The sequence below is a fragment of the Nannospalax galili genome, unplaced genomic scaffold (assembly GCF_000622305.1).
Source record: "Nannospalax galili isolate Female #2095 unplaced genomic scaffold, S.galili_v1.0 scaffold56, whole genome shotgun sequence".
Lineage (NCBI taxonomy): Eukaryota > Metazoa > Chordata > Mammalia > Rodentia > Spalacidae > Nannospalax > Nannospalax galili.
In genome coordinates, this window is record NW_008340065.1 from 2,054,337 (window position 1) to 2,069,672 (window position 15,336).

Here is a 15,336-nt window from a genome sequence, read left to right on the forward strand (position 1 = left end):
TGACGTGACTTCTGGCTAGAGCCGGGCAAAGTGGGCAATGACTAGAGTAATACGGTCCGCTTATTGGACTGTAAACTAATGCGATTTCACGTTTCTTTTCTGCGTCTGTGCGCCTCCCATTTCCACTCACTACGGGTTCCTGGCGCGAGGAAGATGCCCGCGGTGCTGACAACCGTGAAGTGGAGATGACGTGAACGAGTTAAGTAAGTTTTGTCCTTAGCAGCTGTGGGCCAGGAGGAACCCAACTACAGGCATCTTTTAAAATACACTGGTGGGATAGTTTGTGGCCGGAATTAGCGGCGCAGAGCTCTACTAATCCCAGCAGTTGGGACCCAGGGGTTGGGAAGATCACAAGTTTGAGGCCAACCTGGGCTACATAGCGAGACCCTGTCTCAGAAAGACAATCACCCGTTTTGTTCACGTGCACATACGGCCTTTGGTATATCCTGGGATATGTATTTTCGTTTTTCAGTGTAACTGTATAACTATAGTAAGTTTTCTACAAAAGCGGAATGACACTTTATATGCTGCTTTGTACTCTTTATTCGGTTGCTAGTTAAGCTAGCTCACAGGACTAGACCGTCATCCACTTTTCCAGTGTTCTATTGATGGCCCCTTAGGCTGTTCACGGGATTTCACCATGGTAAATACTAAATATTTTGAATATCCCAAGTACATACGTCGTTGCGTGTTTGTCTATAAAGAATTCTCAAAAGGCAGTCGGGTGTGGTGGCGCACGCCTTTAATCCCAGTAGTCAGGGAGGCAGAGGCAGGTGGATTTCTGTGAGTTCAAGGCCAGCCTGGTCTACATAGTGAGTTCCAGGCCAGTTGGGGCTACAGGGAGGCCCTGTCTCAAAAAGAACCCTCTCAAAAAAAAAAAAAAAAAAAAAAAAAAAAAAAGTCTCAAACATGAAGCTTGCTCAGTGTGCCAGTTTTCTTTCCAAGGAGATTTTGTCTCTGCATTCCATCAGGGATTAGGAATTCCTGCACCTTCATTCAGTCTTTGCTTCTGTGTTATGCCCTTGCTTAATGGTTGTCAACTTAATGGATTTCTTAAATATATCTTGACATTTGTTTTTGTTTACATGCAAAACTGATCTTTACAGATGTATTTAATGCCCATTTGTAACCCTTCTTTTGTGATTCTCTGTTGATGCCTTTTGCTATGGACGTTTCTTAGGTGTGATCTCAGTTTCCCACTCTTCCCAACATTTGTCCAGTTCCATATGGGACCTCTGATAGCATGCCTCCCCACACTTCCTCCTCTTTATTTTAGTACAGAGGAACTTCTGTTGGAATTCTCATGATGAGGCAGGTCCATGTTCTTTTTCAGTTTCTCTTTCATCATTCGTTTCTTCGTTCACATTTCATGAACTCCATATGACTCGTCTTTTGTGTGTGTGCCTGTATGTGCATGTTCTTGTGTGTGTGCACATGCATGTGGAGGCCCCCAAACAACCTCAGGTATCATTCCTAAGCACTATCCGCCTTCGTTATTTTGAGTCATGGTCTCTCATTGTCCTGGGATTCACCAAGTAGGCCAGGCTGACTCGCCAGTGAGCCCCAGGATCTGCCTGTCTCCTCCCCAGCTCTGGGATCACAATTGTGCTCTACCACTCCTGGCTTTTTCACATGGGTTTGGGGATCACATGGGCCCCATGCTTGCCAGACAAGCTATTTCCCCAGCCTTGATCCATATCTTGAAGTGTGCTTTGTGATTTAAAAAAAATTTAAAAAAAACCTTCATTCTTTTGTATCATTAACAAACTTTGAAAAGTTATCTCCATTATCTCAGTGAAGTCCTTTTTTTTTTTTTTTGGTCTTTTTGAGACAGGGTCTCCCAGCAGCCCTAGCTGGCCTGGAACTCACAGAGATCTGCCTGCCTCTGCCTCTGCCCCTGCTCCCCAAAGGCATGCGCCACCACTCCCAGCTGTCAGTGAAGTCCTCTTTGCATGCAGTCATTAATGAGCTCTTCAATCAAGGAGCTTCTCAAATAGGAAATTTCTTCCAATTATAAAATTAGGAGTTGGACTCCTATTTTGAAAGGAACATTAGACTACAAACTGCGTAGCATAACTCCTAACCTTTTTTAAAATATTTTATTTATTTTTATTTTATGTATATGAGTGTTATGCCTGCATGTAAGTAAGTGCACCCGTGTCATGCAATGTCCGAGGAGGACAGAAGAGGCTGTTGGATCCCCTGGAACTGGAGTTAAGGACAGTTGTTAGCCGCCATGTGGGTGCTGGGATTTGAACACAAGTCTTCTGCAAGAACAGTCAGTGTTCTTAACTGCTGAGCCATCTCTCCAGCCCCAACTCCTAACTTTTATCTTAGTTGTTGTAGTGTCATAGTTAGCTCCAGCTGACAACTTGACAAACCTAGAGTTACCCGGAAAGAGGGAACCACAGATCAGCCTGCAGCCATATCTGTGAGGCATTTTCTTAATTGCTAATTTAATGTAGGAGGGCCCAGCCATTATAGGCAGTGCCGTCTCTAGGCAAATGAGCCTGCACTATATAAGAAAGTTAGCTGAAGCTGGGCATGGTGGCGCACGGCTGTAGTCCCAGCACTTGGGAGGCAGAGGCAGCCTGGTCTACATAGTTCCAGGACAGCTGGGACTACAGGGAGACCCTGTTTCAAAAAGACTGAAAGAAAAAAAAAAAAAAAAGTTAGCTGAGAGCAGGGGGGAGGGGGGCACGCCTTTAATCCCAGCACCCCAGAGGCAGAGGCAGGTATACCTCAGTAAGATCTGGGTCAGCCTGGTCTACATACCAAGTTCCAGGCCAGCTAGGGTTATAGGGAGGCCTTATCTCAAAAAGACCAAAAAAACAAGAAAAGAAAGTAAGCTGAGCAAGCCAGCATTCCTCCATGGTCTGCCCCTCGGTTCCTGCTTGAGCATCTATCCTGGCTTCCCTAGATGACAAACTGCAAACTCTCAGTATCTTATGATTTATTTATTTGTGGTTTTCACACATTCTTTCTTGATGTGTTTCCCATGTGATAAGGTGCACTTAGTAAGATTTTCTTAAGCCAAGACTCATAAAAATACAAATGTCCATCAGTAAAGAACCATGTAAGGCTAGAGAGATGGCTCAGCAGTTAAGAACACTGGCTGCTTTTGCAGAAGATCTGGGTTCACTTCCCAGCACCCACATAACAGCTCACAACTGTCTGTAACTCCAGTTCCAGGGAATCAGATCCTCTCTTTTGGCTTCCACAGCACCAGGCTCACACATGGTGCACATGCATACATGCAAGCAAACATGCATACACATAAAAATAAATTTTCTTTAAAAAAAAAAAATACCTTGGTAAGGTGGTACACACGTTTAATCTCAGGACTCAAGAAACAGAAGCAGGCGGGTTTCTATGACTTTGAAGCCAATCTGGTCCACACAGCTAGTCCCAGAACAGCCAGGGCTACATAGTGAGACCCTGTCTCAAAAATAAGTAAATAAATAACCATTTGAAAGTATGGTCTGCATATGAAATGCAATGCTTCTGGTAGTCTGGAAGTTTTGTATATAAGGATAAGGGAAGTTTTTTGGTTTTGCTTTTTGGTCTTTTGAGACAGGGTCTCCCTGTAGCCCCAGCTGACCTGGAACTCGCCATGTAGACCAGGCTGGCCTTGAACTCACAGAAATCCACCTGCCTCTGCCTCCCTAATGTTGGGATTAAAACTGTGTGCCACCACACCCAGGTGTCATTTTCTTTTTAATGCAAAGGGCAGAAATGTGGGTAAAGTGTGCGTGCTGGGCCTCTGCCACCCCTCTCTGTGCAGCCACTCCTCCTCTAGACTGCACTGAGATTGGCATCTGCCTCAGCAGCTCCCATGCCCTCTGGTTCCATCTAGAGTCAGAGGGAGGAAGGGAAAGAGGATAGTAGCCACATCCTTTAGTTGCAGGCCGGCATCCTTGTAGCTGGTTCTCCATTGCCTGTGGCTCCTCCCGGCCTGTAGATGAAACAGCAGCCTGCTGTTCAGGCTTCATCTTGTCTTTCTACTCCCTGTTCTAATTAGACTCTTAAAATTCCCAAATTTGAGGATGGCATCTCTTCCCTGCTGGACCACTGACTAATACAATCTATCTCTTGTGTAAAAAAGAAAGAAAAGGCAGGCACATCATTTTGTTTCTTTGGACTATCTAACAAAACCCTTGGGGATGCATTAGAAAGTAATGAAAGTGGTTGGTTGGTATGTCAGGGATGGCACATGAAATAACGGAGGCTGAGCCAAGGATGGCATGCAAGGGGTGAAGACTTCTCCGTAAGCCCTTCCTGAAGTGTTTCTTTTTAAATCAGCTGAATACATCACCTGCTCTGACAGTTTGAGTTTTCTGTTGTTTGGCTGGCTATGTGTTGTTTTCTTTTTGAGACAGAGTCTCACTGTGTATCTGACTCTTCTTGGAACTCACCATGTAAACCAGACTGATCTCAAGCTCACAGAAATCAGTCTACCTCTGTATCCCTGGGATTAAAGGCGTGCACCACCATGCCTGAATAAGCCTTGTTTTTCGTTGTTTTAAGTTAGGACTCATGAACTTACTATAACTGCCTGAAATGTACAGCTTCATTTTAGGATTAACAGTGCGGACTAACATTTGGAATTTTTCAAGATGAGCTTCCTCTTGCCCAAACTGACTAGCAAGAAAGAAGTGGACCAGGCAATAAAAAGTACTGCAGAGAAGGTGTTGGTTCTGAGGTTTGGGAGAGATGAGGACCCTGTCTGTCTGCAGCTAGATGATATTGTAAGTGAATTCTTAAGTAAGTGCTTATAGTTGAAAAACCTATTATCGCCTCAGCATCTACAAAGCATGTGGAAAAGCATAGGCTGGTGTAGATTAGCTGTTCATTCATTAGTAGACTTTACTAAAAACTGATCTTGTACTTCCCTGAGCTGAACCCCCAAACCCATTGCTGAATCAGTCCTGACATCCTTCCCCACTAGCAGCTGTGAAATCTCAACTTCACTGACTGGGCAGTGTATTTATTTTTATTCCTGTTTATTATAGAGACTTACCAAAGACTGAGACCTCATCACACTATTTCTGTTGTCACCATCAACTATGAAAACAAAATGTAAGAGTAGTCCTTATGCAGTGAAAAATGAAAGTGTGAGGCCAGTTAGATGACTCAGTGGATAAAAGTGCTTGTCGTGGGGGCCTGATGACCTGAATTGAGTCCCTGGAACCTGTGGTGGAAGGAGAGAACCAACTCCTGAAAGTTAGCCTCTGTCGATTAATGGTTGGATGGATGGATGGATGGATGGATGGATGGATGGATGGATGGATGGATGGATGGATGGATTCTGAAACTAAGCTGCCAAAGTTCAGATCCCAGCCCTACTGCTTAGGGAGCTATGTGACCTGGGGCAAGTGTCAGCCTCATCATCTATAAAATGGGGACTCTTATCAGTCACAGCTCATGGGACTATAGCAGGTGTTAAATGGGTTCACAGTAAAGCACTGAGGACAGTTAGCAAGTGCAAGGTGACATGAAGCAGTTGCTTCTGGAGCTTTCATTTCCAGGAGGAAGGAGGAGACTCGGTGTCTGTAGTACATCTTCCTGGGTTGTCATAAGCTGGTATGTAGAGATATTTAGCTGTTGTTTTTGCAATACTAGGGATTGAACCCAGACCTGGTGCTCAACTCACTTTAGTGAGTGCGGATTACTTTTATAGAAACAATCAAATACAGACCATGAGATGGCTCAGCAGTAAGGGCACTTGCCACCAGAAAGAGAAAACTGACTTCCACGAGTTGCCCTCTGCCCTCCACAATGCTTTGTGACCCACTCATAACACATACATACACACACACACACACACACACACACACGCACACACACAAATATAAATGTACTTAAATTTCAAAACAACCAAACATGGACAGAAGAAGAAATTATCTTTCCCAGGGCCTTTTCCCAACCCTATCAACAACACTCCAACTTCTGAACAACAAGATTTGCTTATTGAGGAGCTCAAAAGGGTTTGATTCTTGATTGAGGCATTTTCTCAAAATACAGTAATATAGTAAAAGTGTCACAGAAGAATTTTTGGCTGCCTGGCATAGCATAACTTCCATTTGTCCTGTCATTTACAGCTTTCTAAGACCACCTCTGACTTAAGCAAGATGGCAGCAGTATATCTGGTGGATGTGGACCACACTCCAGTCTATACACAGTATTTTGACATCAGTTATATTCCATCTACTGTATTTTTCTTCAATGGGCAGCATATGAAAGTGGATTATGGGTAAGTTAGTTGACTTTGAAAGTTATTACAATCTATGAAAAAATAGTGTAGTTTTTGAAGAACTAGCTAATCATCTTTAAGTATAGAAAACATATAACTAAGTATGGAATATAAAAAGTTGACCAAGAATTCTGTTTGATTCAGAACACCTAGTTCCAAGGCTAGAGAGATCTCAGAGACAAAAAACACTAGCTGCTCTTACAGAGGACTGGTTCTGTTCCCAGCACCCATATGGGGCTAACAGCCATCCATAACTTCAGTACCAAGCGATCCAACACCCTCTTCTGGCCTCCACAGGCATTGCATGCATGAGTGCACTTACATACATGCAGGCAAAGCACTCATACACATAAAGTAATAAATCCAAAAAAAAACCCAGTTCCTAAATTTGTGGTGGTTGGTGTTTCCAGAAGCAGCACTCCTGCAGGCAAGGTACACTTCTCTTGCCAAGTGCCTCTCTCAGATAATTTTGAAGTCATTCTTCAAGGAGAACTTGTCAAAACAAGTGATTTCTTCTGTAATGCCTCCTCTCCATCCAGTTAACATCTCAGACTGAGCACTGCTGGATGTATCCAGAATTCTGATCACCTGTACTCGGTGGAGGCCTGTCTGCTTTGTCATTATGTTTGAAAATGAGTTTAACACTATCTGCTTTAAAGCTCTTATTCTCCTAGAACACAGTTACTATGTTGTTTGGCACAACCTTTTTATGTGGCAATTTATGACACTATGTATCAAACACCTTTAAAGTGTTTAATAAACTTTTTAATCAGGAATTTAATGGTATGTTGTAGACGCATAATTAACAACTTTGAAACAAATATATTAATTGAAAAAAACCACATTACTAAATAGTTTGTGATATGGTTCCCATTATCGAAAAAGAAATAATAGTGCACACACACATGCATGCGCACACACACACACACACACACACACACACACACACACACACACACAGAGGACTGGAAGGATATACATCAGAAGGTAACTTTTGGCCTCACTGGTAATTTTATTTTTCTCGTAAAATTTCTACAACCAATATACCTGATGTTTAAAATTTTAAGTAACTTGTTAATGCCCTCAGCTCAGAATGAGGGATAAGAACTTGTGAGGTGGTGATGAGTTAAAGGGCTTGGCATAGTGACACAAACTACCCATTCCAATACTAGATGAACTCCACATGATAACAATTTGCAGAGTGATTAAAAAGCAGACTGCAAGGCTGGCGAGATGGCTCAGCAATGAAGAGCACTGGCTGATCTTGCAGAAGACTCAGGTTTAGCCAGCACCCACATGATGGCCAGCAACTGTCTATAACTCCAGTTCCAGGAGATCTGACACCCTCTTCTGGCCTCCATGGGCATTGCATGCTTGTGGTACACTTAACATACCTGCAGGCAAAACACTCACATAAAATAAAAATAAATAAAAATATAAGGCTGGGCATGGTGGCACACACCTTTGATCCCAGCACTTGGGAAGTAGAGGCAGGCGGATCTCAGTTCAAGGCCAGCTGGGGCTACAGAGAGACCTTGTCTCAAAAAGAAAATTAATTAATTAATTGATTTTAAAAATAAGTAAATGCAATCCATGGAAAGTCTCCAGACGAGGGAAGTATCAGCCTCTGCTCTCTGCTTATCCTGCAAGCCTTTAAGCATTGAAAGTTTTTCTAAAAGCAGTTGTCTCTCTTCTGTGCTGTAGGTCTCCGGATCACACTAAATTTGTGGGCAGTTTCAAAACCAAACAAGACTTCATAGATTTGATTGAAGTAATCTATCGGGGAGCAATGAGGGGAAAACTTATTGTCCAAAGTCCCATTGATCCCAAGAATATCCCCAAATATGACCTCCTCTATCAGGACATTTAGCATGTTCACTGCAGTTGGAGATGAGAGGGGCACAGGTTGGAACAGTACCTGAACCCAGCAGGCCTATGGTCTGGAGGCCCTTGGAAGCCGGTTCAGCAGAGGAGAGTTTGATGCGTCTGTAAACAGCAGCCCTGAGCTGAAGCCCAACTGGTGGTTGGTGCCCATGTGGATGCCTGTACATCCACTGGGAGCCTCAGCAGCTGAGCAACAGAACTCAGTTTCCCTGAGTGGTCTTCTAACTTCTTTATACTATGATTTTCTTTATACTATGATTTTACCCTTAACATTGCGAGTACAGTTTGACTTAACCCTGTTTGTCTGATGAACAAATAAAATGGAAAGTCAGTCTCATAGGAACAGAAATACATCTTTTCTTCCTAAATGCGCATGTGTACACACACCTTTGTCTCTTTCTCCATTCCTATGCCCATGTGCCCTCTTACCCAGCTTCTCTTGCAATAATTAACACTATGAAGTAGCAGGCAAGATATTAATTTCTGGCTCAGACTTTGAAATTACTGCTCTAGTCGCATCATTTAACTAGCTATTGGGGTATTAAATTGCCCTGAAAGAAAGAACTTAGACCGCTATCCAGCATCCAATTTAAGCTAAACAAAGACTTATCCTTGGGAACTAAGGAGCAGATCTCTCCCAGAAGGCAGAGCTGCTGCCTCTTTCTGGGGCTGAAAATTGTATTTCAAAGGCTCAAGATGGAAGGGATAGCAGAATTGGTTGGGGGCGGGGTCATGCCTTTAGGGAATTTTCTGATTCCAGTGACTTTTGAGGAATCTGTTTATCCAGGGTTCCCCTGGCACAACCTCAGGAAAGTTGTGTTTCGCTCTGACCTCATGATGGCTATTGCCCTGACACTCTGGAAAGAGAGTGGACAGCTGGTGGGCTGTAGGCCAGGCAGTGTGTCACCTGCTTGGCAGCTGGTGGCTTGCTGCAGCAGAGGCCACGGATGTTGAAAGCATAGTCATGACGTGCAGCCCCTTCTCAGGTGCTTCTCCCAAGGGAGGAGTGAAACTGGCTGGGTTCCTCGAAAAGAAAGTTTCTGGGGGCTCTCTGTGTCCTTGGCTGAAGAAAGTGAGAGCTACTCCAAGAATGAGCAATAACAAAATCCTTTCACCGCCTCTGTCTCCCCCTCCCCCTCAGTTCCCATTTTCTGTCTTAACTGTGGTGCTTGGGACTTCAGCAGCCATCTTTGAGATGGAAAGTGAGCAAGGCGAGAAGAGCAGCTCAGTGTTGAGTCCCTAGTGATGTTGCTGAGCTCCTGAGTGAGCCCCAAACCTTCCTCCACATCTCCATGAAAGAATAAGATGTCTATCTAACTCACTGTTGGTCTGGTCTTCTGCCCTCCTAAGCACAGCGTTTAGTAAGTGCTCGGATGCCAGTGGAAACTTAGAACTTGCACCCATAAAATTCTCCTGTCTCTGAAATTATGCGTTAGATCCTGTCGTGGTTGCTCTCCTCACATAAGTATTAAGCACAGGCTCAGCACTCTGTCCATGCTAGATACCACAGAAATACAAATGACTCCTGAACAGTAAGCCTTGGAGGCGAGGCAGTGCCCGAATCTTAAGGGAGAGAAGGGGCCCATTTGTGAGAGCTGGGGGCATTGCTGGGGTGCAAGGAGGCCTGCTGGGAGGAGAACAGAGGTGGAGAAAGTTCCAGATTTCTCTTGTCTCCCTCATGGGTAGTGACTAGAAGCCACTGAATACAGACAGTACTGAAGATACTAAAGAAAAAGGGGCCGCCGACACCCATCGGCGTTTTCTGAGTGTTTCAGTTTCTGGCTGTTATTCTATCCGGGTTCTAGAATGTACATCCTTGTCTCCCTTAGTCCCCTAGCTCTACCCTGGTAAGCTGTATTAGCTCTAGAGGGTGCCGGTGAGGGGCATGTCAGTGAAGTCTTGGTCCAGGGGAGAATTGTGACCTGGTGGCTTCATACACTGTGAGAAGAGAGGCCATGTTTGGCCTGACTGCACCAAAGGCTCGGGAGCCAGGAAAAGTTCAGAGAGAAGAGCTTCCTGTCCCCTGCTTCCCCAGATCCCCTTATCCTGAGGTAGAAGGGCAGTGTGGCTTGCATTTGACTCAGGATGGGGTAGGTTTCTCCACAGTGGAAGAGATGCCCACTAAGGAAGAGAGTCCCAACTCTGCAGAGTCCCAGAGCATTCTAGCCCTGGACTTAGAAATCACTGTTTTCCCCTAAAGGAAGAGACTTGGGGATGAGCGACAGCCAGAGCTAAGTCTCTGAGTTGCTGTGGTTGAGCCCCATTAAGGCCAATGCCCTGCCTGTGTATCCCTTATTTTAGTTTCTAGGGTACTGGTAGGTTGAAGCACAGACAAAAGGGCTGTCTGTTACAGCCCTTCTCAGCACACTGACTCCTGTGGCACCAGGCCCACACCTTTTCCTCATCCACTTCAGAAGTGGTAGGATGCGCCAAGAGCTCAGATTTGCATTCATGCAGACCCAGGTTTAAGCTCAGCTGTCACAGTGAGTAACTAAGCACCTCACTTCTCTGGGTCTCTGCAAAGCAAGGACCACTGCAGTCTCTGCGACCTGCTGTTCAGAGGCATGATTTCCCAAAGCAGACAGCCTACAGCACCTTGGGAATTTCCTGGCACCTTGGGGTGTTTTCTCCCATGTTTCCAGGAGACTTCCACTTGGCCGTCCAGTACCACAAATGAGAATAAAAGCCCCAGAATACAGAGAGCCCAGAATGAGGTCAGAAGCAAGCATTTATTATCTACTCAGCAAGTGCAGGGCTGGCACCCCTCAGACCACACCCCATCTGTTTCACTTCCCCTTTCTGGGGTGAATCATGCTCTCAGTCAGGATCTCCCAGCCTGCCCTACTGAGTTCAGCCTTCCCATCGGCCCTGTTCTAGTCATCGGCCATGGTATTCTGAACCCAGTCCAGGATGGAGGTCACCTTCATGTACACACCATACTCTGCCACAGTGCAGCTCTTATCAAAGCTGAGGATCCCCGCCGCGTACCAGGTATCCTGTTCCAGGTCATGAATGGCAAAGGCGCTGCCAGCATCACCATAGCAGGTGTCTTCCTGGTACTTGGACATGCCGGCACAGAAGGTGTGCCCATTCAGGATGGGCTGCACCCCGACAGGACTCTTGGGGGCCTTCTCCTCAGGCACTGTGCTGCCCTCATAGTGCTGCACACAGCGGTCCTGGTCAGCCACAGGCAGCATGACATACTTGAGACGCTGGCTAAATTTAAAGTTGGCATTTCGCCCCCACCCAGAGACATAGCCCATGCGGCCCAGTGCTACATAGTCCTTGGAAGACAGGCAAATGGGCATCACTCTGTCATTGACAGGTACCTTCTGCTTGAGCTTGATAAGTCCAATGTCCACTGTGGAGTGGTTGGGGTGGAGAACCACCTTCTCAATCTCCACCAGCTGTTCTCTTCCCACGTAGAGCTTTAAGGTAGGGGCTATGTCCTGGGATGTGGCATTCTCACTGTGGTTCAAGAAGAGGTTTTTGGCTGTGGTCAGCAGCCACTGGTCACTGATCAGTGTGGCCCCCGTGATGAGATTGTGGCGGGAGATCATCTTGGCCTGCCAGGGAAAGCTGCCCTTGGCATCCAGAGAGCCCCCGATGATACGCTGCACCTGGTCCACGGGATGCTTGGGCTTCCCACACACTGTCAAGAAATCAAGAAACCATGAGCAGCAGTCCAAGGCCCATGCGTAGAAGCCCCTGGGGCTTTGCAGGGTGTCTACATGTAGAAATGTTCAAATGCTCTGCCCTTGCCTGCTCCTCGTCTCTTAACAGTCACACATGAAAATAAGGACCTTTTCACTGTGCATAACAGCAGAGTTCTGTTTCCCACTTCTTCAGCCTAGATCCCTGTCCAGGCCCTAAGCCCTCTGCACCCACCTGCTTCACATTCGGGGAGCTTCTCTCCAGCGACTGTGTTCACCCACTGCTTCTCACTGTTTAAGGTGTACACTCCTGAAACAAAGGGAGGAGATGGGTCCAGGGAGAAACCGAGTCTGGACCTAGTGCAGCAGGATACTTTTAAAGAGAAAGATTAGGATGGAGGAAAGACCTTGTAGAGAAGGAAGGTCTCGTTCTGCCCGGGACAGTAGTCAACCAGGGCAGGACAGGACAGAAAGAGGCCAGGATTCAGATCCTGACTGCCTCTCACAGGTTGCCTCAGTTTCCTTGTCATCAAAATGAGAATAAAGATCGCTCCATAGGGTGCTGTGGAGACCATGCGATCTTTAGAAAGTGCCACAACAGTGCTCACTGAGAACCACCTGATGCCATAGGTGGAGTCCATACCATAAAGGAGGCACCGTGCTACTGCGTCCCCTTAACAAAAATCACACAGGAAGCTGAGACACTTGGAAAGACCACTGGTGACAAACTTTATTTAAAACTAACTCTTCTGGTTCCAGGCAGTGAACGTGAGCTTTGTGTCCAGTTGCCCAGCCCCATCCCCAGAATATCAGTACCAAGGGCATGCAGGGAGGGACACTCATTCAGGCCTTACCATCTCCTTCACTGCGAAGTCTGTAGTACGGGCGACACCGATAGCGAACCGAGTGCTCCACATAGCCGTTTACAACCTCGGGGGGCTTGGGGCAACTGTCATCTGCAAAGAAAAAGAAGCCAGAACAGGACGTTGATGCTCAGAAATTACTCCCTGTGACCAATAAAAAAGTCAGATGAGAGGACGCTAGCCTTCACACCAGCCTCCCACCACCCAAGTGGAAACTGAGAAGGGAGTCGTGCATGTATAGGGGAGAAGAAAATCTAGAGGGGGAGCTGGGGCTTTCCTAACATGGTGCAGCTCTGATGGGGCCAGACGGGGGCACAGCTGAGCTGAGCCACAGCCAAGCTGGATTGCACAGTGCCAGGGTAAACCCAGACTCACCTGCGATATCCATGGCATCATTGCTCAAGTCCACAGCAAAAAGCTGTCCCCAGAGCAGGAGGGTAACAATAGCTCCCAGGGCTCTGCAGAGAGGTGACGAGAAGCAGTGCAAGGTGCGCGCGCGTGCACACACACACACACACACACCTTCCATTAAGCAGTCCCCACCCATCCGCACAGCCTTCAGTGGCTTCTAGGCACACCCTGGAAGCTCTGTGCCAGCTTCAGAGAGGGACCACCACGACAAGAAAAAGGAAGGTACCAGGAGGCACACCAGCAGTCCCAGCCCTCTGGAGGCAGAGGCAGGACGATCAAAGGTTTGAGACCAGCCTGGACTACCTACACAACAAATGCCTATCAAAAAAGCCGGGAGGGTAGGGGGAGGAAGAGGGGAGGACAGAGCTAAGTAGGCCTCAATCTCTGTCAAGAATCCATGAGCTCTCTTGGAAGAACCCTCTGCCAGACATCCCTCAAGTACTGGCTTTAAAGACACTGAACACAGTAGAGCCAACTTGAAGATGATGGATAGGGATTTATTTTGCTATTCTCTCCTTTTTGAAATTTTCCATTATGAAAAGGTTTTCTAAATTACAGCTTTTTAAAGACATAGTCTTACTGTGTGGCCCAGGCTGGACACAAACTCCTGAACTCCTGGGCTTAGGTGGCCCTCCTTGGCTTGGCTTCCAAGGTAGCTGGGGCCACAGGCGTACACCGTCATACCCAGCTCCTGTATGTTTCTTCCTGTTATTTTGTGATCATTTGCCTTTAAGACATGGTGTATCAAACCCCAGAATGCCAAACGATTACCTGGAAAATAACTGACTTCCCAAAGACTTGACTATAGCTGTGGGCATCAGTGCACAGACCACACTCACCAGGTAACCCAAGTCCCAGCAGATGCTGGCCAGTCAGGGATTTTGCTTGGTGACACTAAGCTTCCAGTCAGCTGTTTCAACCTTCAGAGTCTTTCTATTTTGATAAAAGCCTGGTGCCTTGTTTTGCCTTAAAAGTACCACTATTAGTCTTATTTTATTTTTTAAATATTTTATTTATTTTTATTTTATGTGTATGAGGAGTGTATTGCCTGCATGTATGTGAGTGCACCCGTGTCGTGCAATTCTTCATTTTATGTGTATGAATGTAGTGCCTGTGTGTTTGTAAATGCACCTGACCCATGTCATGCCTGAGGAGGTCAGAAGAGGGCATCAGATCCCCTGGAACTGGAGTTACAGATGGTTGTTAGCCACCATGTGGATGCTGAGAATTGAACCCGGGTCCTCTGCAAGAGCAGTCCCTTCCTTTAACCACTGAGCCATCTCTCCAGCCCCAGTCTTTCTTATTTTAAAAGGTAGGGAGGAGCAGGGAATCTGTTAATAAGAATGGCAAAAATGCCAGGAATATGCCTGGTAAGACCAAAACTTTATGACCTCAAAGATATAGGTCCTCTAAGAGAGGACATCCCTGCCTGAAAGCCCTGTCTCACACATGCAGTGAGGAGATTTAGCTCCCTGAGCCTATCACTTGCTATGGTTCCAGGCATGTCCAGCCTTTAACATTGCAGCATGGCACTGTCATCTACAAAATTCACACTCAAGAACCACACAATTGAGTTACAAAAGAAAAAAAAACCCACAAAATAATCTCATAACGTTTCAATAGGTTTACAGTTCTATGTTCTGCATTCAAACTCTCCTCGGCCTCACGTGGCCCACCAGCCACAGGCTGGATGCACCAAACCCTGGGCCTGTTTAATCCTTCCATTTGCAACTCCCCCATAGACTTCTGCTCTGAGTTTGAGAAGGATGAGATGGGTGCTGTAGACTTACCTCATCTTGGGCCTCTCTTGCTTCTGGAGGGGCTATGCCTTGGTGACTCCTGCTGAGCCTTTTATACCACAAGATCTCACCCCCTTCCTTCATTTCCAGTTCCTGTATTTACACAACTTTGGCCTTGCTGAGGTCACTGGCTGTTCCTGTAACCAAACCACAAGCCAAACCCCTATCAAGAGCTGGGCTCTTGCTTCATGCTTGGCTTTCCTGCGGTGTTATTTTACAAACCGTGAAGAAATCTGGTGATTACATGACCCCTCACAACCTACCAGAAAGTTTCCAATAATGAGCAAAGGGTGGGATGCAGAAGGGGGACTTGTCAATATGGCACTTTATTTTTGGAGGATTTCAGTGCAGAAAAGACCTTTCTTTGAGTTATTTCAAAGCCCTGGTAGACAATCCTGTGGCCCAGCTTAGATGGGGCTATAAAGAAACCATCTCCTCTTGTCAGTCATGTTCCCCTTTATGTGGACATCCAT

At 46.2% G+C, this 15,336-nt stretch overlaps 2 protein-coding genes across 3 annotated transcripts; one reads left to right on the top strand and one right to left on the bottom strand.

The window, feature by feature from the left end:
• Positions 1 to 23: 23 nt before the first annotated feature.
• On the top strand, positions 24 to 8,476 carry Txnl4b (thioredoxin like 4B). 2 transcript variants are annotated; one of them, XM_029564420.1, is made up of 4 exons: positions 24 to 203; positions 4,580 to 4,748; positions 6,102 to 6,253; positions 7,958 to 8,476. In XM_029564420.1, exons 2-4 carry the CDS (start codon positions 4,617 to 4,619, stop codon positions 8,121 to 8,123), a joined length of 450 nt encoding a protein of 149 aa, XP_029420280.1. In that variant the 5' UTR covers positions 24 to 203; positions 4,580 to 4,616; the 3' UTR covers positions 8,124 to 8,476. The 2 variants fall into 2 exon arrangements, with proteins under 2 accessions (XP_029420280.1, XP_008833159.1); XM_008834937.3 differs by having other exon boundaries at positions 26 to 203; positions 4,569 to 4,748.
• A 2,371-nt stretch (positions 8,477 to 10,847) lies between these two features.
• Positions 10,848 to 14,974, bottom strand: Hp (haptoglobin). The gene is made up of 5 exons (XM_008834938.3): positions 14,855 to 14,974; positions 13,029 to 13,111; positions 12,645 to 12,746; positions 12,026 to 12,100; positions 10,848 to 11,789 (listed from the first exon to the last, which is right to left on the bottom strand). Exons 1-5 carry the CDS (start codon positions 14,857 to 14,859, stop codon positions 11,011 to 11,013), a joined length of 1,044 nt encoding a protein of 347 aa, XP_008833160.1. The 5' UTR covers positions 14,860 to 14,974; the 3' UTR covers positions 10,848 to 11,010.
• Between the last annotated feature and the right edge of the window lie 362 nt (positions 14,975 to 15,336).